Source organism: Camelus ferus, chromosome 9, assembly GCF_009834535.1.
Source record: "Camelus ferus isolate YT-003-E chromosome 9, BCGSAC_Cfer_1.0, whole genome shotgun sequence".
Taxonomy (NCBI): domain Eukaryota; kingdom Metazoa; phylum Chordata; class Mammalia; order Artiodactyla; family Camelidae; genus Camelus; species Camelus ferus.
In genome coordinates this window covers 15,900,101-15,922,501 of record NC_045704.1, presented here as the reverse complement: position 1 = coordinate 15,922,501, position 22,401 = coordinate 15,900,101, and the positions used below count along the sequence as shown (strand labels likewise).

Here is a 22,401-nt window from a genome sequence, read left to right as displayed (position 1 = left end):
GCGCCCTCCGCCACGCTCCGCACCTCCCCCTAACTCAGCCGCCCAGTTCCGCTTCCGGTGCGGGCCGCGCGCGAGCGCAGCGGTGGGAGGCGGCGACGAGCCGGTGCGTGCAGGCGGCGGGCCTTGACCTCCCAGCTTCGGGCGGCGTCAGGACAACTTCGCCCTCGCCTCGGCCTCTCCCCGGTCTGCTGTGAGATTCTGCCCGGCCCCGGTCCCGAGGGCCGCCCGCCCTGCACCTCCTCGGCCTACCGGGCCTCAGGCCGCGCCCTGCGCCCGCCGTCGGACCGAATTCGCCGCGTCGGACCCGCTGTTTGCCACAGGTCCCGCCCCCTTGTCAGAAATACTTAACCCGAACCCTCAGGCCCAGACCTGGTGCTCGATCCCTGTCCAAACCCTCGGTCTCCGCCTCAGTCCACAACCCTTGCCCCTAAACTCAGGCCACCCCTGCCTGTCTGCCTTCTCCGCCTCCCTCAGTCTCTGTACCTTCCCCCTCCCCTCAGCCCCCGATTTAGATTCCTTCTTTAGACCTTAGCGGTGCTCTGGTCTTTCCTTAACAGCACTCCCTCATGCTCCTCCTCCTTCCCCAAGTGTCGTCGTCTTCCGTCCACTCCCTTTGCCTGCCCTCGACCCCCACTTCCATGCCACTACTCTGTTCCCAGAAAGTCTTTCTCTTCTTCCGCCACCTACTTTCATCTCCAGACCCCTGCAGCCCCTACCCACCCCCTCGGATGACCCCTGGTTTTAGCTCTTCCCCCTCCTTGAGCTCCAGCGCCAGCTGCTCAAGGTCTGCTTCCAGACCTTATTTCAAACACTCCATTCCAAAACCTTTCATTCTTGATTGCAGCTCCTTAAACACAGAAAACCCCTTTCCCAGGGATGCTCACTCCAGAATCTCCCAGTGGGGTTTCTCAGAAGGCCCAAACTGCTGGATCAGAGTTGTTCAGGATACACCTGAGCATCTGGCTCACAGTTCTGCAGCCTCACTTTCCCTCGCCGAAGCTGATGTTCAGGATCAGCTCTGTCACAAGCTTGTTAGGTGACTTTGATTCTGCCCATATGGTTTCTCCAGCCCATTTGACACCCCTCCCCTCATCCCTCAGGTTGAGGCCGCAGACTTGGCCTCACCACGATGTGGCACGAAGCTCGGAAGCATGAGCGGAAGCTTCGAGGCATGATGGTGGACTACAAGAAGAGGGCAGAGCGGAGGCGGGAGTACTATGAGAAGATCGTGAGTGACCTTTAATCTGGGCTGGGAGCTCTTCCAAGGGGTGGGGCCCTGGTCATCCTGGTAGAATTTGGGCTGGGAAGTACACCAAGACATAGAGCCCAGTTTCCGCAAGGGAATTTTCATTTTTTGAGCATAATGGTTGGTAAGAACCTGAGGGATTTTGTTGATTGTAGCATACTGCATTGTTTGGCGTGGGCGCAGAGTACACAGCCAGTGTCAGCAGGAAGGAGGAAAGTCTTTGTAACACTCAGAGTAGTCCAGACATAAGATTGGCCACCTCCAGAATGGTGTCTGTCTTGCTTATTGCTGAATTTGCGGTCCCCAGAAAGTGCAGCTTTTTTTCAGGTTTGCCTTGGCACCCCGAAGGCATGCCATCCATATTCATTAAGTGAGTGGACTCTGACCAGTTTCCCGCTCCTGTTTAAATGTTTCAGCTGCTTTTGGAGAAAAGATCACATTCCATCCTGTGACCTAAAAGGCCTTTGTGATCTGACCTCTACTGGCCTCTCAGCTTCATCCTTAGGTAGCTCCACTGGCCTTTTTTCCGTCTCTGTCACCGCAGGGCATTGAGCCTGTAACGACTCCTCACCTGTTTAACTCCCGCTTGCCCTTGAGGCCCCAGCTTGAAATGGCATTTGTGTACTAGGTTCAGTTCTCCTGTTAGGTGGTATTTATATGGACATTTCCATTTACTACCACATCACTGCCCCAGCCCCCTCCTCCCTGGTCTCCTGGCTTCCAGTCCTGCCCCCTCTAATCCACCCTCCTCCAGGGGGCCAGAGAGGTCTTTCTAGAGCACAAAGCTGACCCTGTCCTTCCCTTGCTCAGAACTTCTCCATGGCTCCCTAGTGCCAGGCTCCTCAACGCAGCCTGCAAGACCCTGCATGACTTGGCTTTTACCACCCCCTACAGACTCATACCACTCTGTTTTCTGTCTTGTTTCTTTCCTTATGCTATCTGGCCTCCTCACTACCCAGGGCGACTTTAGCTAACAAAAAGATATGTGAAGAGTATCCGTTTACCTTCCAAATTATATAGTCCTCTCCAGCCACAGGGCCTTTGCCTTCACTCCTGCTCATCTGTCAGATCTCAATCCTCAGGGAAGTCTTCCCTCATCCCCCATACACAGTTGGGTGTCCACTATAAATATCCCCATCATAGCTCCCTATTCAGCTCTGTAAGAGTGGAGCCTAGTTGTATTGGGGTTATGTTTGTATCCCAAGCTTGGGTCCAACCTGATTTGAAAGAATGAATGAATAGCAATAGCAATAGCAGTTACCATTTTAATTGATCCCTCTTAGGCCCCAGGCTTTGTGAAAAGAGCTTTAGATAGATGCATTTTTTCTTTGAATGCCCACAGTCATCCACGAGACAGGCTGTTATTACCCTAGGAGAGGCCTCTCAGAGCATCTCACTTGCCTTCTGTCACCCAGGAGGGAACCACTGGGCTTAGGGATGGCTAGTCTCTGGTGGTATCAGAGTAACATGCCCCTGAGGGCTGGCCCTGGGTCTGTGTTGGTTATAGTTGAGGCCCCAGCGATAGGCCAGGAACATAGTCAGTGCTCAGGAATGAATAGCTGCCATTTATGAAGGGCCCATGGTGTGCCAGACCCCATGCCTGCTACTTTGGCACATTCTTTCTAGTCCTTTCAGCAGGCCTGAGAGATTGCTGTTGTTCCTTGTGTTAAAGGTGATACTGATAGTAAGGGCTAACGCTCTTGAGCATTTATGTGTTACCCACTGTGCTGAGCACTTGACATGCATCTCTGCTTCATCAGATCCTCACCCCAGCCTGGGAGGTAGTTTGCTTATCGCCATTTTACAGATGAGCAAACTGAGGCTCAGAGAGTCCTGGCCTACAGTCATGTAACAAGAGAGCACAGCTGGCATTCTAACCCAGACTCTGACCTTTGACCTCTCAGCTCTCCACTGGGCTTTCTACTGCAGAAGTAGAAGTTCAGAAAGGTGCAGCAACTTGTCCAAGGTGACACAGCCAGGAGGCAAAATACCAAAATGGTTAAGCCCTTAGAGTTTGGAGTCACAGAGCTCTGGGTTCAAATTCCAGCTGTTCCACTTACATATAGTGTGACCTGGGGTAAGTGGCTGTCTCCCTGATCCTGGTTTCCTGTGAAATGATGTATCATGTAAAATCAGATTTGTCTGTTAATAACAGAGACCTAAAACATAAGTGGCTTAAGTAAGATAGAAATTTATTTCCTTTTTGCTTCATAGCCCAGAGGTGGCCAGCTCTGCTCAGGGACCATTTTGTTGTTGAGCTGCGCATGCTTCTCTTCCCAGGGTTGTCTCAAGAGTCTAAGAGGGCTGCTCAAGCCATCATGTCTTTATTCCTTCCAGCAAGGAGGAAGGAGGGAGGGAAAAGGGGCCAAGGTGCTTATGCCAGTTGTTAAGAAAGTTTCTAATTGTTTGCACGTGACACATCCACTCATATCTCGGTGGCTGAAAAGTAGCCTTGTGGTCATGTACAGCTGCAAGGAAGGCTAAAAGGCATAGACTCTCTTCTGGGTGGCCTTGTGCCAGATGTGTTAGAAATCTTACTACTGTTGAGGAGAGGAGAATGGATATCGGTTGCCAACTAATGGTCTGTCACAGATCGTGGGGACAGGAGCACCTCCCTCCCAGGGCTGTTGGAGTGAAATTGGGCACAAGACCACTGAGGGTAGGCCTGCCCAGGGAAGCTTGGTCAGTGAATGCCAGCTCGGGTGGGACTAAAGTTATTATTGCCAGGTAGAGCTGGAGTTGTGTCACTCAGAAGGCCTGGGACTCTCGTCCTTGTTAGCTGGGGAGCTCCCTGAGCTTTATTTCCCCCTTGGGACAGTGGTGATAACCAGCCCCTCTCACTGGGTGACAGGGAAGAGCTTCAAGAATAGAACAGTGTCTGTGGGGTGCCTTGTGGTGCAGGCCTGTACAAGAAGCCATTGTCCCCGTAGGAGAATGTGATCAGCATTCAGATCTGAGCCACAAAGCTGTGGACTGATGGCTGGGCAGTGGCTGATGGCTGCTTTGAGGAGAGGGTGGGGCTACTCACGCGGGTCTCTCTTCCTCTCTGGCTGAGAGAAGAGGCTGAGGCGAGTGTTTAAGAAGCCAAGGTCCACTGTGGCGGGCTGGACAGGTGTGTTATGACAGCTGGCTTCTCTGCTCCTGATTTGTTCTTGGTGTCTGCTCTCTCTCCCTAGCTGACCCTGGTCCTGTCACTGCCCCTGCCCTTGTCAGCTTTCTCCTTTAATCAGTGGTTTGGATAAAGAAACAGAATTCCCTGTTGGTATGAAAGTGGAAAATAAAACAGGTCTCAGTTCGGCTTTCCTTCTTCAGAAGCCTCTGGCTGAACCCGCAGGCTAAGTGATGCATCCCCTGGCTCCCCTATCCTAGCGCTGCCTACTCTAGGTCATCACTGTAGGGGACAGGTGTGTCCCCTACACTGGACTGTGAGCCTTAGGGTGGGGCTGGGGTTGTTTCCGTCACTGCCATGGCCCTAGCACAAGGCCTCGCTCAGAGTAGGTGCCTGCCTAACTGTTGAATGAGTGAAAGGCTCTATGACCTCCTCTGACCCCTCTGATCCTGGAATGATCCAGTGGGTAAGAATAGATTTTGAATCTGGAAGAAATATTTGTACATTCATGATCATTGCAGTATGATTTACCATAGCCAAGATGTGGATGCAACCTACATGTCCATAAGCTGATGAATAGGTAAAGAAAATTTGGTAAATACATGCAGTGGAATATCAGTCAGCCTTAAAAAGAGATGAAATTCTGTCACATGGTACAACTTGGAGGAACCTTGAGGACATTGTGCCTAGTGAAATAAGCCAGTCACAGAAAGACGAATACTGCAGGATTCCATGTGTATGAACTGTTTAAAGTAGCCAAGCCCTTAGAAGCAGAAAGTGGTGGTTGCCAGGAGCTGGGGGTGGGGAGGAAGAAGAGTGGTTAGTAGTTCAGGGGGTATAGAGTTTGTTTTGCAGGATGAAACAGTTCTAGAGATCTGTTGCCCAGCAAGGTGCATATAGTTAACACTACCGTACTGTGCACTTAAGAGAGGTTAAGATGGTAAGTATTATACATCTTATACCACAGTTTGAAAAATTACTCTTAAAGAAGAAAAGGAGTGGATTTTGGAATCAGGCCCATTTGGGCTCAAATCCTAGTTTTGTTTTTGCTGCTTTGATCTCAAGCAAGTGAGCCCCACCCCTCTGAGCTCGTTTCCTCATCTGGAACACGAGGATAAGAGTAGCACCTTTCTCCCACGGCTGAAAGGTTTGAGTGAGAAGATGTCCATAAAACACTTAGTCCAATGCCTGGCTTTTAGTACGGTTCACTGACTTCCAGAATCTCCCAGCAGAGCCAGACTAAACCCAGGTATTTACTCCCAGCCCAGTGCCTTTTCCTTTCTGCGGTGCTGGCACTGCCAGTGGCTTCGCCTTCCAGGCCAGAGTCCACCCTGCAAGCAACGTCCCATAAGTCTCAGCTGTGGGAGCTGGCATTTGGCCCGGAGTGGCCTCGGAACATGAAGGACTCTTGGCCTGAGACTTGGCCAGGAGCTGTCACAGGGCCAAGGGAGCTGTGTGGCCTGAGATGAGGAACTGAGGGAGGCAGGGGAGGTGCAGGGTGAGGAGCTGCATTCCAGCAGCGCCGCCCTGCTGGACCCCGTGGTCTGGGGTGTACCCCACCCTCAGCTTCTTCGGGTGTCAAATGAGAAATGGCACTGGAGTGCACGCAGAATGGACAGTAGCCTGACGTCAGCGGTGTCCTCAGCCCTTGCAGGGCTGGTGTCCCCGCTCACCCCTGCTGGCTGGGGGTCGGGGTGGGAGGTGGAGGCAGAGTGAGGATGGGCAGGCTCTCGGGAACCTGATGCAGATGGGTTTCTCCTGCGGGGGCTCAGTGTCCTCATCTGTCAGTGAGGGTTCATTCTACCCCCTTCAGTCAGTGTTCCAAGCCCCTGCTGCAGGCTGGGTGCTACTCTAGGTGCTGGGGGTACAATGGGGAACGGAACCGAGATCCTAGCCTGTGGAAGTTTGGTTCTAGTGTGGAGACAGGCGGTACGCGAGTGCAGGTGTAATGTCCGGTGAGGGGCGGTGCTCGAAGAAAACAGGCAGGTTAAGAAGCCAGTCAGGGGTTGTGAGGGGAGCTGTTTGGGTAGAGTTGATAAAGCCTCTGGAAGGAGGTGGGAAATGAGTGAGGGGTGGAATGGGCAAGAGCAGTGCGGGCGGGGGTGGGGGGCAGCCAGCGCAGAGCCAGAGTGGAGGCTGGGATGGGCCTGGAGTGGGGAGGGGGCAGTGACAGTCAGAGCAGGGAAGGGCTCTGAGCCTCACGGGCCTCAGAGGTTTTAGCAGAAGCCCTGGGGCTGCCGCGTGGAAAACGGGCTGCAGTGGGCAAAGGTGGCAGCAGGAAGCCCGAGTGCTCCAGAGTGGTGGCAGGGCTGGGGCAGGGGTCGGGGGAAGGATGGAGGGGGTGGGAGGGCGTTGGACTCTGGGAAGTTGTTGCTGGGAGTTGGCCAGGTCTTAGTGGGGCACACCAGCAGCCCGGCTCATGGCTCTTCTGAGTTCCCCTGATGTGGCATGTGGCTGGAGCTCAGCCAGGGCCTGGCACTCGGGGGGCTCAGTGATGGGAGCTGCTGCTGCTGCTGGATTTTATCTTTCCCTTATGCAGAGATGGTGACTTGGAATTGTGACCCCCCACACACGAGGCTCAGGCCTGACATGATAGATGAACGTCAGGTGTAACATGAGGTGGTAGGGGGCGCTCTGAAGAAAACAGGTGACTCGGGACTTTCTCCTCCATCTTGGTGCTTGTTCTTTTTAACAGCCTTATTGAGATTATTCACAAGGTTGTGCAACCATCTCCACAGTCTTATTTTAGAAAATTTTCACAATCCCAAGAAGAAACCCCACACCCATTGGCAGTCAGCACCCCCTCCTCCACCTTACCCGGCCAGCCCTGGGCAACCACTAATTTACTTTCTGTCTCTGTGGATTCGTCTGCTCTGGACATTTCACATATTCACAAGTGGAATTGTACACTATGTGGCCTTTTTGTGACTGCCTCCTTTCACTGAGCATGTTTTCCAGGCTCATCCATGTTCTAGCGTGGATCAGTCCTCCATTCCTTTTTATTACCCAACAACATCCCACTGTCCGGATGTGCCACGTTTTGTTTATCTGTCATGCGTTGATGGACATTTGAATTGTTTCCAGTTTTTGGCTGTTGTGCATAGTGCTGCTGTAACATTTGTGTGCACGTATTTGAGTATCTGTTTTCAGTTCTTCTGGGTACACACCTAGGAGTGGAATTGCTGGGTCATATGGCAGTTCTTTGTTTAACTTTTGAAGAACCAAATTTCTCCACATTCTTGTCAGTACTACCTGCTGTCATCTGTCCTTTCCATTTTAGTCATCCTGGTGAGTGTGACGTGATGCCTTCTAGCTCTCATTGCTCGTTCTTGATGAGTAGTGACATTGATGGTCTTTTTACGAGCTTATGCAGTCCTGATGTCTTAGAGGCTGGTCCAGGCCAAAGTGCTCTGAATGCATGGCCCTGGGCTGGGGGAGGGGTGGAGAGTTGAGGGATAATATTTTGGTGAGGTAGGTCTTGGTACTGGCTGTGTAGAAGGTTGGGCCAGAGCTCAGAGCCTCTTGCCACTATCTTGAGAGGAAACCCTCCCCCTGTTCCCAGAGGTTGGGTGGCCCCTGTTAGTGCTGCCACCCCTGTGCAGGTCCTTTACCTCTGAAGTATGGCCTGCTTGGCATCAGAGGTGAGCTCGCTGCTAAACTTGGGTGTTGGGGGGTGGCAGGGTTTTGGGGCTCAGTGGGGCAGTGACCTCTGTCTTGTCCATCCCTGCAGAAGAAGGACCCAGCCCAGTTCCTGCAGGTGCACGGTCGAGCTTGCAAGGTGCACCTGGATTCTGCGGTTGCCCTGGCTGCTGAGAGCCCCGTTAACATGTAAGACTGATTTTGGGGGTAAGGTGGTGTCTCTGGCTGAGGGGTGAGGGTCCGAAGGGACCTGGGGCATGGACAGACCTTTGGAGTCTCAGGCAGGGAAGGCTTGGCCTGCATGGGAAGGTGAAGGTCATCAGCTGAGGAGATCCGGCAGGGGTTGGGCCCAAGGCCTCCGGGTGTAGTGGTTGGAGGATTTCTGGGGAATGGGTGGGGTCAGGGCCAGAGGCTCAGATGCAGCAGAGAGTAGGTTGCCAGAGGGGGTGTTTTGGGGTGCCTGGGGCTTAGCAAGTGGCCCTTGGACCTGGTTCAAGTTCCACACTCTTGCTTGGTTCTGAGAAATAACCTGTTCAGGTCCCGAGCCTGAATGTATGTTTCAGGGCAGAGGTTATGGCATAAAGGACTGAGAGGTGAGGGGTGAGGGTGTGGCTGGCATGGGGATCAGAGGAGCCGAGGGTTTGGCTCCCAAGCTTGAGATGGCAGGGAATAGGCATTTTGTGTCCTGAACAGTGGGGACCCTAGGCTCCTTGCTCCCCCACTCCCCACTTCAGGATGCCCTGGCAGGGGGACACCAACAACATGATTGACCGCTTTGATGTCCGTGCCCACCTGGACCACATCCCTGACTACACCCCGCCACTGCTCACCACCATGTAAGCTGCCTCCCTCCGGGGTTGCCAGTCAGGGAGTCCGACCTGGCAGCACCTCTTCTTTCCCGAGCCCTTGCCTGCCCGCCACCCTCTAGGGAAGGAAGGAGAAGTGCACGTGGGGAGGCCCTCCACCCCCCAGCCTGAGCCAGGCCCCTCGTCCCCACTCCTGCTGGCTTGGGGTGGGATCTCCCCTCTCCCTCTGATCTCAAGACCGTGACCTCCCCCAAAGCTCCCCAGAACAGGAGTCGGACGAGCGGAAATGTAACTACGAGCGTTACCGAGGCCTGGTGCAGAACGACTTTGCTGGCAGTGAGTGATCTGGGGTGTGGAGAGTGGGTTTGGGGGGGTCCCTGGAGACTGAAAGACCTCAACAAGATTGGGAAGAGAAGGTATCCCAGGACTTTGTACTAAGGGGCCTTGGGTTTGGTCGAGCTCTGTCATGGACCCGCTCTGTCCACATCCCTTTCCTTTTTGGGGCGTCCATCTCTGGAATTGGTACAGGAGACATTTGCTGGACTAGAGGGTCCCACCAGGGTCCCTGCCATATCCAGTGCCCCTTAATTCTGTGGCCTTATTTTCCTAAAAAATTGGGCATTTTTTCCCCTTTTGTTTTCCCTGGGCTGTACAGGTCAGAATGTCAGGTCTGAAGAGGAAATTTCTCCTTGTTTTAAACAAATATTTAGACAGTGTTTGACAGTTTGCCAAGTGTTCATACAGTGTTTTTTCCCAAGCCATCACCATTGCTACTTCACAAATGAGAAAACTGGTTTAGAGAGACTTTTTCATACCCTGGGCTTGTCTGGGGAGATCCTGACCCTGACATACTTGGACTTTTTTGTCTCGGTTATCTCAGTGCATCTGCACAACCACCCAGCAAGGTGAGAGTGATACCCCATTTTACAGATGAGGATGTCAAGGCTCTGGGCTTGGGGGGGACACTATGTTCAAGGAGTTGGAGTTCTCACTCTGCCCTTAACCACTGCTACCTCTCACAGGAGAGCTCCAAACTTAGCATGCCTCCCAAGAAGGACTTTGAGATTCCTTCTCCCAGGGTTTCCCCGTGGAGTTAAGGGGAGGGTCACAGGAGTCCCCAGCCTGGCGGGTCTCGGTCTCCTCCTGGAGAAGGGTGGTAATGGTGGTGTCTGTCCCTCGAGGTGGTTGTGAGGGTTCAGTGAGGGGTGCATGAAGCCCCAGTACCAAGCCTGGCACAGGTAGCTCTCCCTGTAGGTTCACTGTTCCCGTATTTCTTTGTTTCTAAGATAGGCATTTTAGCGTCTCTAAAATCAGGGTTTGAAAAAAATAAAAATTATAAATAAATAAAATCAAGGATTGTCAAATTCTAGCAATCAATGAGGCCTGAGAATCAAGGAAATGCGTCCTCATCGATACAGTTGGTTTTGCCTTCCTTCAGGGCCACACAGATTCTTGGTAATGGAGCCAGGGTTTCCCTTAGTTCTGTCTGACTCTGCATTCATTCCTTTATTCATTCCCACAATTCCTGAGCACCTGTGGTGTGTCAGGTGCTGTTCTGGGATCAGGGGTCTAGTAGGGGAGAGGGCAGTAGCCACATAATCACGAGAGCAGGTGGTAATTACAAACCAAGGTGCTGTTACCACAACCGGTGTGCTGCTCTCGGCGGTGCTTGGCTGAGTCTGGGTCAGTGTGGGGGCGCGGGCAGGAGCTCCCCAGGGAGGAGAGGTGGGCCGCGAGGATAGCACTGTGCGGGAAGGAGGCCTGTGTGGCTGGAGCTCACATGAGGTGGGCCGACAGGGCCCTCTGGGGCTTTTGACACGACCGCAGAACCGTGGAGGCTGCTGGAGGGGACGTGCTGTGTCAGCTCCGGGCTTGCCCAGCCCACCCACCTCGCTTTCAGATAGAAAAGCTGAGGCCCATGGAGGGAAGGGGACTCGCCCAGGGTCCCACCTTGAGTCAGGCATGTGTTTCATGGCAGGAAGATCAGGAGAGGCTCTGGTACATTGCTGAGCTTGTCTAGTTGGGTGTTGTGAATGACTGAGAGCCCAGATTAACCACATTTAATTTAAACTGAGCCACAGAGCACACAGTGGAGTGGCCCGTGGGGTCCGGGGTACATTCAGCACTTGGGATTAATCATGCTTAAGGGACCAGCCAAAGGCCTCCCTAACTCATGATAGAGGTAGCAGAGCCTAAGTTAAGTACCATGCACTGTCTCTGCCAGGCACCCCATTTTACAGAAATAGAAACTGAGGCACAGAGTGGCTAAGTCCACCAGGATCATATGGCAAGTCAGTGGTATAGCTAGGGCCCTCCTGCAGCCGCTGTGTCTCCACCACACACAGTTTGTGATTTCCCGGGAATCCGTGACTCTGCCCCCAGCTGTGCTTGGATGGACCCACCCTCCCACCCCTCACTGCATCCTTGTGTTTCCCCCCGCATTCCCAGTGTCCCCAGCCCACTCTGACCATGTGCCTTTTGCCCCAGTCTCAGAGGAGCAGTGCCTATACCAGATCTACATTGACGAGCTATACGGAGGCCTCCAGAGACCCAGTGAGGACGAGAAGAAGAAGTGAGTTGGGCTCTGGGGCACTATGTGTGGGGTTGAGGGAGGCAGGAGGACTGTGAGCCCCTCAGGGCGCTGCTCCGTCCATCCTGGAGCCCGGACTCCTGCGCCCAGCCGCGACCTCCCCACCTCCAGCCCCATGCTTGCTGCCTCCCTCCATCTGAAGAATGTGAGCGGAGCTCCTTGATGACTCTGGTCCTCAGTCACGGCCCCATGTTCAGGGCGAGGCTGGCACTGGGAATGGCTCAGGGAATGTTGTCTGGAGTCAGCAGCAGATGTGCAGAGGGTTCTAGGCTGAGGGAGAGCGGGAGCAAGGGCTCTGTGCTGCCCTGGAACTCAAGAGGGCGGTGTCCGGGATGCTTGGTGTGGGGGCCCTCCTCTCCCCTGGGCGCTGCCCTGGCTCATAGCTCCCCTGTCCCAGGCTGGCAGAGAAGAAGGCTTCCATTGGCTACACCTATGAGGACAGCACAGTGGCCGAGGTGGAGAAGGTGGCTGAGAAGCCAGAGGAGGAGGAGTCACCAGCTGAGGAGGAGAGCAATTCGGATGAAGATGAGGTCATCCCCGACATCGGTGGGGTCCCCTCTCTGCCCTTCCACCCCGCAGTCCCTGGGCATCGTTTTCGTGTCTCGTCCCTCACCCTCTGTGGGGCGCCCCGTGCTTATGAGCCCCATCTCTCTGGCCCCTGCTCCAGGGCACACCAGCCCCCTGCTGTCCTCCCATCTCATTCTTGTCCTCCTGGCCCCGCCTCCCTCTCTGTATCTCTCTCCTTCCTCATTTCTAGGACACTGCTTTTATGACCCTGTCCCCACCTAGGTTCTAGCTCTGACCTCCTCTTCTCTGTCTCTCTTCTCTGGAAAACAAGTGTTCTTCCAGTTACAGAGCCTCACCCCGCATCCTGCTGCTCACCCCTATCTAAATCCCACTGGTCAGGCCATCCACCGTCCTTCCTCCTCCATCCTGCTCTCACTCAGCCAGTCGGCTGTTGATTCAGACACATGTAAAGCACCCGTTCCCCTCCATGTCGCCATCCTGCATCTGGCTCCTGAATACCTGTGACCACACCCCTGCCTCCCACACACCTGGATCTTCATCCACCCTCTATCCGGCCCCGTCCACTCCTCAGATCACTCCCTTCTCAGCCGTCACATCATCTGCCCACCTCCCACCCCCACTGCCTGCCATTTGTTGTGCTCGCCTCTGGCCGGGCCCTGTGCCAGCCAGGGGATGCTGAGATGAGCTGACTCGTTCTCTTCCTACAGAGGCCTCCAGTCTGGTGGGCACCTGCCACCCCCAGCTCTTGGGGCACTGCCCCTTCTCCCCTTCTTCTCACTCGACTTTGGTCCCTGACAGCCTTTCTCTTGGTGCAGACGTGGAGGTGGATGTGGACGAACTGAACCAGGAGCAGGTGGCAGATCTCAACAAACAGGCCACGACCTATGGCATGGCTGACGGCGACTTCGTCAGGTGAGGCCTGCTGGTTGACACCTCTCACCACCCTGTAGACCTGGCATCTCTGTCATTATCCTTGTTCTGAGCACTTTACACAAGTGCCAGGGTATTACACACACAGCCCCTAAGTTCATGGGGTGGGTACTTGGGGACCGGCTTCACCTGTGTAGAAACTGAGGCTGCCCCCAGCTGAGCGACCCCTGGAAGCTCCCGGCCTGGTGGACAGCGCCCTCTAGTGGAGAGGCTTCATTTTTTTCTGGATCATTAACTTGCAGTTGCTGGTTGAGCCTCTGCCTTGTGCCTCACCCAGTGCAGATCACATAGAGTTTTCCACCTAACAGGGCACTGAGTCCGAGTCTGAGTTCTTCCAAGTCTGAACCTCTGCCCAGAACCCTCCAAGACTCCTGCCTCACTCATGACCAGCCAGTGTCCTCACCATGGCTGGGAGGTCTCACCTGTCTGGTCCTCTACTTGCACACTCCACCCCTTCTCAGCTTCCGTGGTTGCTTTACCTCTCAGATCCCTGAGGCTCCATCTGACCTTGGGGCCACTCCATGTGCTTTTGGCCCTGTGGCATCTGCAGCTTACTCCTTCAGTCTCTCGTCAGCTGTCACTGCCTCTGGGTAGCTTCCTGTTGAAAGCTGCAGCAGCTTCTGCCAGTTCCCTGGCAGTTCATTTCTCCCTTCCAAGATTTATTTTCCCATGAAGGTTTTCACCATCTAACATATCGTGTGTTATATTACTTTGGCCATTGGCTGTCTTCTCATAATGTAAGCCCACGAGGGTGAGGATTTTTGTTTGTTTTCAGTAACTCTTTAGTACCTGAAATAGCACCTGGCATGCAGCAGGCGCTCAGTAATAGTGCTGAATGAATGCGAGACCCTCAGCATGGTGTGGGGTCCCTCACTCCTGCATCTCGTCTGACCCTCCTCCCCTTCCGCAGGATGCTCCGGAAAGACAAGGAGGAGGCGGAGGCCATCAAACACGCCAAGGCCCTTGAGGAGGAGAAAGCCATGTACTCGGTGAGGGCTGGGCCAGGGTGGCAGGGTAGGTGTGCCCCTCATGGAAGGCACACCCTCACCAGCCTGGTACCCGCCCTGTTCCAGGGCCGTCGCTCCCGGCGCCAGCGGAGGGAGTTCCGGGAGAAGCGACTGAGGGGCCGCAAGATCAGCCCACCCAGGTAGAGTGGGTTCGGCCCTGTGCTCCTGCCCCGCCAGCATCAGTCTCTCAGGGCTCAGGAGTTGGGGGCCGGGGCTCAGGAAGACTTCAGGGGCAAGCTTTCGGCCTGTGGGGAGGGTCCTAGTGGGGCCATGAATAGGGAAGGTTTCAGTAGGAATAGTCATGAGGGTTGTGTGGACACCCTGCCCTGCCAGCCATTTCCCTCACCTTGCTAGACTCAGGGCTCTTGCCACACACCTTGGGAGCCAGTAGGGAGGTGGCATGAGGTGGCTGGGAGAGTTGGGGACATAGTCGAGGGACACGGGCCTGGCTCGGACTGTCTGACCTGGTTCTGCAGCTCAGCTGCTTTGTCACTATCTCAGGTTGGGCAGGTGACTTCCTCTCTCAAGCTCGTTTCCTCTTCTGGAAAAGGGGCACCATAACCTCCTGGGAGAGGGGGCTACATCTGTGCCTACATTGAGGTCTTGGGCAGGTTTGGATGAGGTGGTCTGGCTTGGTGCAGAGAGCCAGCCTGGGTCAGGTGGTCTCTGGGCCAACCTGCTGCAGCCTCTTAGGCCTGCTAGCCCCGTGCAGACCCCTCCCTCTTTGCCACGTCTCCTTTGTTCAGGGGAGGTAATTGAGGGTTGCTGTGAGCTTAAGCGACTTGTTGGGGTTCAGGATTTGGTGTGGGGTTTGGAAAATGTACATTCAGAGTGGAACTGATTCTTGCTATTGTCACTGTAGAGGTGCAGGTCAGTGTGGTGTATAAAAGCTTGGGCTTGGGACCACGTGGCCTGGGTTGGAATCCGCGCTCCTTCATTTATGAGCTGTGTGACCTTGGGCAAGTGACTTCACCTTTCTGGGCCTGTTTCCTCAGCTGTGAAGTGTGAATAATCACAGCACCCACATCAGAGAGTTGTTAGGAATAGCTGTTAGTTCACTTAGTGCTGGCACACAGTGTGCGCAAGACGTCTTAGCGCTGCTAGTTTTATTGTCATCATTAGTGAGCCAGAACCCCGCAGAACCAGGGACTTGTGGTGGGAGCAGGGGTGCTTCTCTTCTGGGGTCTGGAGGCCAGCCGGATTGAGGCTGCTGAAGTCCTTGTTGCTCAGGATCAGAATGGGTCTGGGACGTTGTGGGTTGGGGCTGAGATTCAGGCTTTGGACAGATCTGAGGTTGGGTAGGAGGAGGGATCAAGACAGGGCCTATAACCTGGCCAGCAGCTCCTGTGTTGCCTGGCCTTGGGTGCCCAGGTTGGGGGCTGGCCTTAAATCCGTGCACACTAATCCCACGCCCCTATGTGTCCCCCTCGTTCTCTCCATAGCTATGCCCGGCGAGACAGCCCTACCTATGACCCCTATAAGCGGTGAGTTCCCGGGGCCCAGTTGTCTTCCTGATGGAGGGACAGGTGGTGAGGGGTGGGGCGCCCACCCTGTAGGCTGCCCTGAGATCACAGACTGGGTGGTATGTTCTGGGAGTCTTAGTGCCTCGTGTTGGCTTTGAGTCTGAATTATTTTTGGTTTTCCAGAATGTTAGCCTGCTTTCACAATTTCTTTTCCTTTTAAATGTGAACCTTTAAAGTTTTCTGATTTAAACATAGCATAGTGTTGTGTCGAAAATGATCAAACATGGTAGAGACGTGACTTAGAAATCAAGTCTCTTTAATCTGAACTCCCAAAAGTAACCAGTGAGAAATAACAGGCACAGAATGGCCTGCTTGAGCACGTGTGTCTCCTGGATGTGGGGGTGATTGGAGTTGTGGCTTTGAAGATGAACAGACCTCAGTCTGACCCCAGTTCCCTTTCAGAATAGGGTGGGAGGGACCTGCCCTCAGGGCTCTTGGAAGGATGGGCGAGATAAGGCATGAACCCCTTTTGGTGAGAGGTCTGGCCCAGATAAGTGCTCAATCCATGGCTGCTGTGAGGAATATCGCATACGTGCGTTCATGAGAATGGAACTGTATCACATTTAATGCTTTGGAACTTGCTCCCTTCCGACTTGACATCTACATTGGGGAAGTCATTCCCTGCTGCATTATGGATCTGCTCTTCCCTTTTAATAGTCACGTAAAATCAGTACGGTTTTCTGTCGCTCCCTTTCCTGGTTGTTTTGAGAAGGCTCCGTGGTCATGAATCACATTCTTGCGTAGCTGGTGTCTTTCTGCCTCCTGGCTCTGTTCATGTGTGCTGGCTGTCCCATGTCGCTCTGTAGTGGGTCTCGTTAGCTGGTGAACAGGCTCGAGGAGCCTGGCAGTTAAGTCCCCTGCTCCCTGCTCTGTAGGTCGCCTTCGGAATCCAGCTCCGAATCCCGCTCCCGCTCCCGCTCCCCGACCCCGGGCCGAGAGGAGAAGATCACATTCATCACCAGTTTTGGGGGCAGTGATGAGGAGGCAGCCGCGGCCGCAGCTGCAGCAGCTGCATCAGGGGCCGCCACAGGGAAGCCCCCCGCGCCCCCCCAGCCCGGCGGCCCCGCACCGGGACGTAATGCCAGCGCCCGGTCGGTAACGCTCACGCTGCCCGCCCTACACCCCAGCCACCGTTGGGGGGGACGCGGGGCAGTGGGGGGCCCAGCCCAGGCTGGTGCTGACTGGCTCTCCGTGCCCCACCTGCAGCCGCCGCTCCTCCACCTCCTCCTCCTCCTCTTCCGCCTCGAGGACCTCCAGCTCCCGCTCCCGCTCCAGCTCCAGCTCCCGGTCCCGCCGCGGCGGGGGCTACTACCGCTCCGGCCGCCACGCACGCTCCCGCTCCCGGTCCTGGTCCCGCTCCCGGTCCCGCTCCCGGCGCTATTCGAGGTCCCGCAGCCGTGGCCGGCGGCACTCAGGTGGGGGCTCCCGAGACGGACACCGCTACTCCCGCTCGCCTGCCCGGCGCAGCGGTTACGGGCCCCGGCGCAGAAGCAGGTGCGTGGGGCTGGGTGTACTTGGGGCGCAGGGCCTGAGAGTGGGTGTGGGCCCCATCTCAGGGAGATCAGTGTCTGAGGGGTGGCCCTAGATTGCAGGGGGACATGTTTCCACTCAGGGAGTTCCAAGTGTGGTACCACGGCCAGAGCACAGCTGCCGTTCTCAGGGACAGTAGGGCAGGAGTCCTCTCAGAGGGAGTTCCCATGTGTTTGCAGTGGGTGACCCTTGGGACTGGGGCCGCTGTGTGGGAGGGGCAGAAAGTCAAGGCAGCCCTTTGAGGAGGAGACAAGGTGTAAGGCGAGTGCTGCACACAAGGTAGGATGTAAAGTCCTCTAGAGATGGGAGCATCCTTCTGGTCCCGTTCCCCGGGGGAGGGGGTCAGGGTGCCCTGGAAAGGCAGCATGGCTGGGTGTAGATTGTGGCCTTGCTAGTGAATTCTCGGGGCCTGTTACTTCATCTGGGAAAGAGATGATAGTATCCCCTCCGTTGAGTTGTGAAGTTCTAACAAGTAACTTCCACATAAGGGCCTAGTACAAGGCCTAGCATTCAACGAGTGCTTTTATTCCCGTCAGTGTCATTACCTATGTTACTGTTGTGTGGGTCTTGCTGCCAGCTACCTGTGGGGTCTGAAATAGAGGGGCCAGGTGGGCCTTGGTGAACTGAGGGCACACGTCCTATCCGTCGGGGTCATTGGCCACTCAGTGATAGGCCTGGTGTTGCCTAGTTTTTCAAGAAGAATTGAGTCTGAATTTTTAAAGGATGGCTCTGGTTTCTTCAATATTAGCGACAAATTTGAATTTTATTGAAACCCAGAACAGTCCTACTGGAATTAGGGTGTGACATAGGTGTGGCTTCCAGGTTGTTCCTGTAGCCCGACCTGGAAGCAGGAGAAAGGCTGAGGGAGGGAGGGGGGCCCTGGTCACATCTCTGAGGTCAAGGCTGATATGTCCCCAGACTGGGTCCTGTGGGTCTGTGCTGCAGTCTGGTCGGGGAGAGGGGGTGTGGGGGTGCTCCCCGCTGGTGGTGAGCCCCTGGAGGTGGTGAGGTTGTAGGTGAGGTTATGGCTTCTGTGTGCCCTGGCTGGATGCAGCATATAAAGTGGGCGGAGCCCACCAGCCAGGGAAGTGGGTGAACGGGTGTCTGGTGAGTAAGTGAAGAGCTGTTTGAGGGTCAGTGTGTCTAGGGGGCAGTCTCTGTGTAGAGGCTGCAGGAGGCCAGGAAGGGTTTCTGAGGGAAAGTAGCAGGACAGAAGCAGAGACAGAATGACCACAGGGCCTTTCTTGCAGAAAGACTAGATTCGGTGCCGGGGCGGGGGATTTGTAAATGGGGTCCCAGGAGCCTCATGGCCCCCCTGCTGCCCTGCTGCCCTCCCAGGAGCCGCTCCCGCTCAGGGGATCGGTACAGGCGGGGTGGCCGGGGCCCCCGGCACCACAGCAGTAGCCGCAGCCGCAGCAGCTGGTCCCTCAGCCCATCCCGAAGTCGCAGCCTGACCCGGAGCCGCAGCCTCAGCCCGAGCCGCAGCCGGAGCCCCAGCCGCAGCCGGAGCCGCAGCCACAGCCAGAGTCACTCGCCGTCGCCCCCGAGGGAGAAGCTGACCAGGCCGGCGGCGTCTCCCGCTGTGGGAGAGAAGCTGAAAAAGTGAGCAGAGCAGGGCTGTGGGGAGGGGACTGTCAGCCTCAGGTGGGGAGGGTGAACCCCACTGTTTCCTCTCCGAAGGGAACTTGGCCTGCCCTGGGAGGTCTGAGAGCGACACAGCTCTGCCCTGGGCGGGGGTCTGAGGAGTCACAGCTTTGCCTTGGGTGCGGGGTCAGAGGGGGACGTGGTCCTGTCCTGAAGGATCCCAGAGGGACAGGGTTTCTCCTTGAGGGTGTCTGAGGCCCATGGCCTCTGCTCCCTGGTCTAAGGGCAGGGCTTGGGCTGCATGGGGTCAAAGGTAGCAGCTGCCCTTTCTTCCTTCCAGGACTGAACCGGCTGCTGGTAAAGAGACAGGAGCTGCCAAAGTCAGTAAGAATTTGGAACTCGCCCGTCTAATTCCCGCCAGCAGCAGTGCCCGAGAGCTGGGCCCGGTGGGCCTACAGGGGGGCCCGGGTGGGCCAGGAGATCCAGCCCCAGGGATTGAGATCTGTGTCCCCGAGCCCTCCTCAGCTGTCCACTGGGGCTCCCAGAATCCCGTGGCCGGTCTCCACAGCCTGCCCGTCCTTGGCACATGCCCCCGCCAGTCCCAGGCTCTTGGATGAGGTGGGTTGTGGGAACTCCGGGACACCCACCCCCTCTCCTGCCTCTTCTCCCCCTTCCCCAGCCCAAGCTGACGCCGCAGGAGAAGCTGAAGCTGAGGATGCAGAAGGCGCTGAACAGGCAGTGTACGTCCCACCACCTGGCCCTCCAGGGCTGCCCAGCTCCTCTTCCTTACAGCCTGACCTTGGGCAGGTTCTGCCTTCTCTGGACAGGAGGCGCTGTGGGGAGGGCGTAGGGTGTGCATGCCGCCTGCTATGTTAGGGCCTCTCCAAGCTCGGCTTCCACCTTTGGGATCGGGGTGAGGGGGGTACTTGGCTGGGCACCCCTCAGCCACTGTGTCCCTGCCTTTCCACAGTCAAGGCGGATAAGAAGGCGGCTCAGGAGAAGATGATCCAGCAGGAGCACGAGCGCCAGGTAAGGGCAGGAGTGAGGGGATGGGGCTCCCATGGGGGCTGGCCCAGCCCTGCCCTCACTGCCCTCTCTCCCACAGGAGCGGGAAGACGAGCTTCGAGCCATGGCCCGCAAGATCCGAATGAAGTAAGACTATCCCCCACTCCCTGCATCAGGGCCAACCCCCTGCCTCCTGGTTGCCCTGCATTCACCACCACCTGCTTCGAGCCAGAGCCCTGCCCAAGCCCTCTGGGAAGATGAAAATCAAAGCCCTTACCTGGCCCTCAGGGCCAGCCCAGGCCATGTCCTGGGCTCCTCCTCGTCCCCAGCTTACTTCAGCCACCATGACCTGCCAGCTCTGCCAGCCTCCAGCTTGTCGCCTTACCTTCTATTCAGATACCCACCTGCTTCTCTCCCTTGCTACACTCAGGGGCCCTCCCTGACCATCCTGTGTGGAGTAACACCCCACAGCACTCTGTCCTGCAGCCCTGCTCTGTTTTCTTCATAGCACTGGTCTCGCCCCGGCTTCCTGGCCTGCACTGTGTCCTTAACTCATTCTTGTCAGCCTCCGCACTAAGGAGCCAGGCCTGGCTGCTGGGCCCCTGCTGTGTGCTCAGCCGCTGATCATAGCCAGCACTGTGGGGCCTCTCTCCCCTCCTGCTCTGCTTCTCTTCTCCCCTGACTCTTTCCTTGGAAGAGTTGAGTGGCTCATAGCCTGGGTCAGACAGACTTCAGGTCCAGTCCCAGCTCTGCCACTGCCTGAGTGTGTGGTGTTGGGGCAGGCACTGGTCCAGACTCTGGAGCGAGGACGGTCCTTGGGGCTGACTTCTCAGGGTAGCTCAGGGATCAGTGCTGTGAGGCCTCGGCCCATCCAGGCCGTAGGCAGAACTGCAGGCCGCAGTGCTTGGTGTCCGCGAGAAGGGGAGTCAGTCACAGTCGTGTCGCCTGTTGCTTGTTTCTGGTTCCACCCTGTACTTGCCGTGGATCCTTGGACAAGCAGCATAACCCTTCTGAGTTTTTCCTCTTTGTGAGACAGACATGACCACACATGCATCTCTGCGGGATGCTGCCATCAGGCTCGTGGTGTGTGGTGCCAGCCACGTGGGGGAGGCTTGATGCCCATCACATGCCTGTCTCTGCTGGGCCTCCAGGGATGCCATGCGCTCCCGTCAGGAGGTGGAGGAGCAGAGCTCGCAGACTCAGCATCGTGGTCAGGCAGACCTGCTTCTGCTCCCCACCAGCTATGGGCCTTCTTCCTATCTGAGCCTCAGTTTGTTCATCTACTGAATGGGGATGGAAGAGTTGTCCCTCATAGGCGTGTTGGAAGGATTCAGTGAGATCAGGGCCAGGCATGGAGAAGGTGCCCAATAATTGTAGCCCTTGGGGTTTCAAATCCTGGTCATCTGACAAAGGCCAATTAGCGTGTAAGTCCCTGTGTTCTGAGACTGCGCCCTAAGTACGACAGGAAATGGTCCAGCTCTCCAGCCCCCCTGGCTGTTTGTTCAGCAAACCTTTCATGGTGAAGTAGACTGGGGTTCAGATGCTGGCTCTGCCGGCCAGTATCCCGAGCTCAGTGTCATCATTTCCAAGTGAGGAGAGTTGTGCCCCCTTGGTTAATTTTTCCACTTGGACTAGGACGTTGGCAGCACCTGCCCTGGTGGGCAACCCAGCCAGCCCTCGAGTTCAGTGCTGTCAGCCGGCCACATACTCACTCCTTTCCCCTGGTTTGTGTCCCCTTCCCCCCACAGGGAGCGGGAACGCCGAGAGAAGGAGAGAGAAGAATGGGAACGCCAGTACAGCCGGCAGAGCCGCTCGCCCTCCCCCCGTTACAGTGAGTGCCCCGTGGTCGCTTGGTCGAGAGAGCCAGGCTGGAGGCTTTGGGGCATTAAAAAAAGAGATGTCAAAACTGGGTTACAAAAAAACCGTGGTACATTTCCTACATTAGCTTTCCATAAATTAAAACTTCCGAGATGCACACACAACACAGTATGGTTGCTTCAGTCACGAGGGAGCTGCAGGGATTGGGAGAAAAGCTCATTTCCAGCACGTGGGTTTGGGCTGAGGGGCGCCCAGTGGACAGGCCAGAAGTGCCAGTGCTGCCTTAGCTGGAGACGACACTGGGAACCCAGCCCGTGGCCTTTCCTGGTCCCAGGCACTTGCCTGGTTTTCACCTGTCTTCCTCTGTCCTCTTTTCAGGTCGAGAATACAGCTCTTCCCGAAGGTAAGAAAGCCTGCTTGACTCCCTGGGAAATCACAGTTACCTTTTGGCAGGAGGCCTCAGCCCTAATTGCTCCATCCCCACCCGGTCCCCTCCACCTGCAGGGCTGGCCTCATCCCTGGGGAACATCCCTCTGCAGCTGACTCCCCCATCACTGAAGCCCCAGCCGCCTCCAGGCATGCTGCTGTGTATGTGCACACATGTGCAGTGGGGCTCCCTGATTCCTCCCCAGCCCTCACGGGGCCTCTCTCTCCCCTTTCTCTCTCCAGGCGCTCAAGGTCCAGATCCCGAAGCCCCCATTACCGACATTAGGCAGAAGCGTGGGGGGCAGAGGGGTGAGGGGGTGGGGCGAGGGCTCAAGCTGTGATGCTGCTGGTTTTATCTCTGATGAAATAAAATCACACATTATTTAATTCCCTTCACCTGGTCTCTGTGTCCTCTGTGTGGCCCTCTGTGTGCGGGGCTCCCAAACCCCGGTGCCCACCAGCCAATGAGGCTAGCTGGGCAAGGAGCTTGCTGGGTTCAGGGGACAGTCGCCAGTGTTGCCTAGGTGGGGAGTTCTGCCCGCATCTGGGCATTTAAGCAGCAGCTGCTTGGCTTCCAGAACTCTCCTCTGCACTCAGTGAGGGCAGGGGTGCGACGTGGTGGGAACAGGGCTCAGCACCCAGCATGTGGAGGGAGGATGG

General features: G+C 56.0%; 1 protein-coding gene across 2 annotated transcripts; it reads left to right on the top strand.

Annotated features, from left to right (window-relative positions):
- The first annotated feature begins 36 nt into the window (after window positions 1-36).
- On the top strand, window positions 37-22,137 carry CLASRP (CLK4 associating serine/arginine rich protein). Of its 2 annotated transcripts, XM_032485845.1 has the most exons (21): window positions 37-320; window positions 1,101-1,228; window positions 8,086-8,183; window positions 8,729-8,830; window positions 9,057-9,136; window positions 11,288-11,372; window positions 11,788-11,936; window positions 12,734-12,830; window positions 13,759-13,837; window positions 13,922-13,995; window positions 15,298-15,339; window positions 16,254-16,469; window positions 16,585-16,872; window positions 18,247-18,510; window positions 18,833-18,872; window positions 19,172-19,232; window positions 19,463-19,521; window positions 19,598-19,644; window positions 21,246-21,328; window positions 21,694-21,718; window positions 21,985-22,137. In XM_032485845.1, the coding sequence occupies exons 2-21, from the start codon at window positions 1,130-1,132 to the stop codon at window positions 22,025-22,027; spliced, it is 2,031 nt and encodes a 676-aa protein (XP_032341736.1). In that variant the 5' UTR covers window positions 37-320; window positions 1,101-1,129; the 3' UTR covers window positions 22,028-22,137. The 2 variants fall into 2 exon arrangements, 1 of the variants encoding a protein (XP_032341736.1); XR_004322308.1 differs by lacking the exons at window positions 21,694-21,718; window positions 21,985-22,137 and having other exon boundaries at window positions 18,833-18,876.
- Window positions 22,138-22,401: the final 264 nt, after the last annotated feature.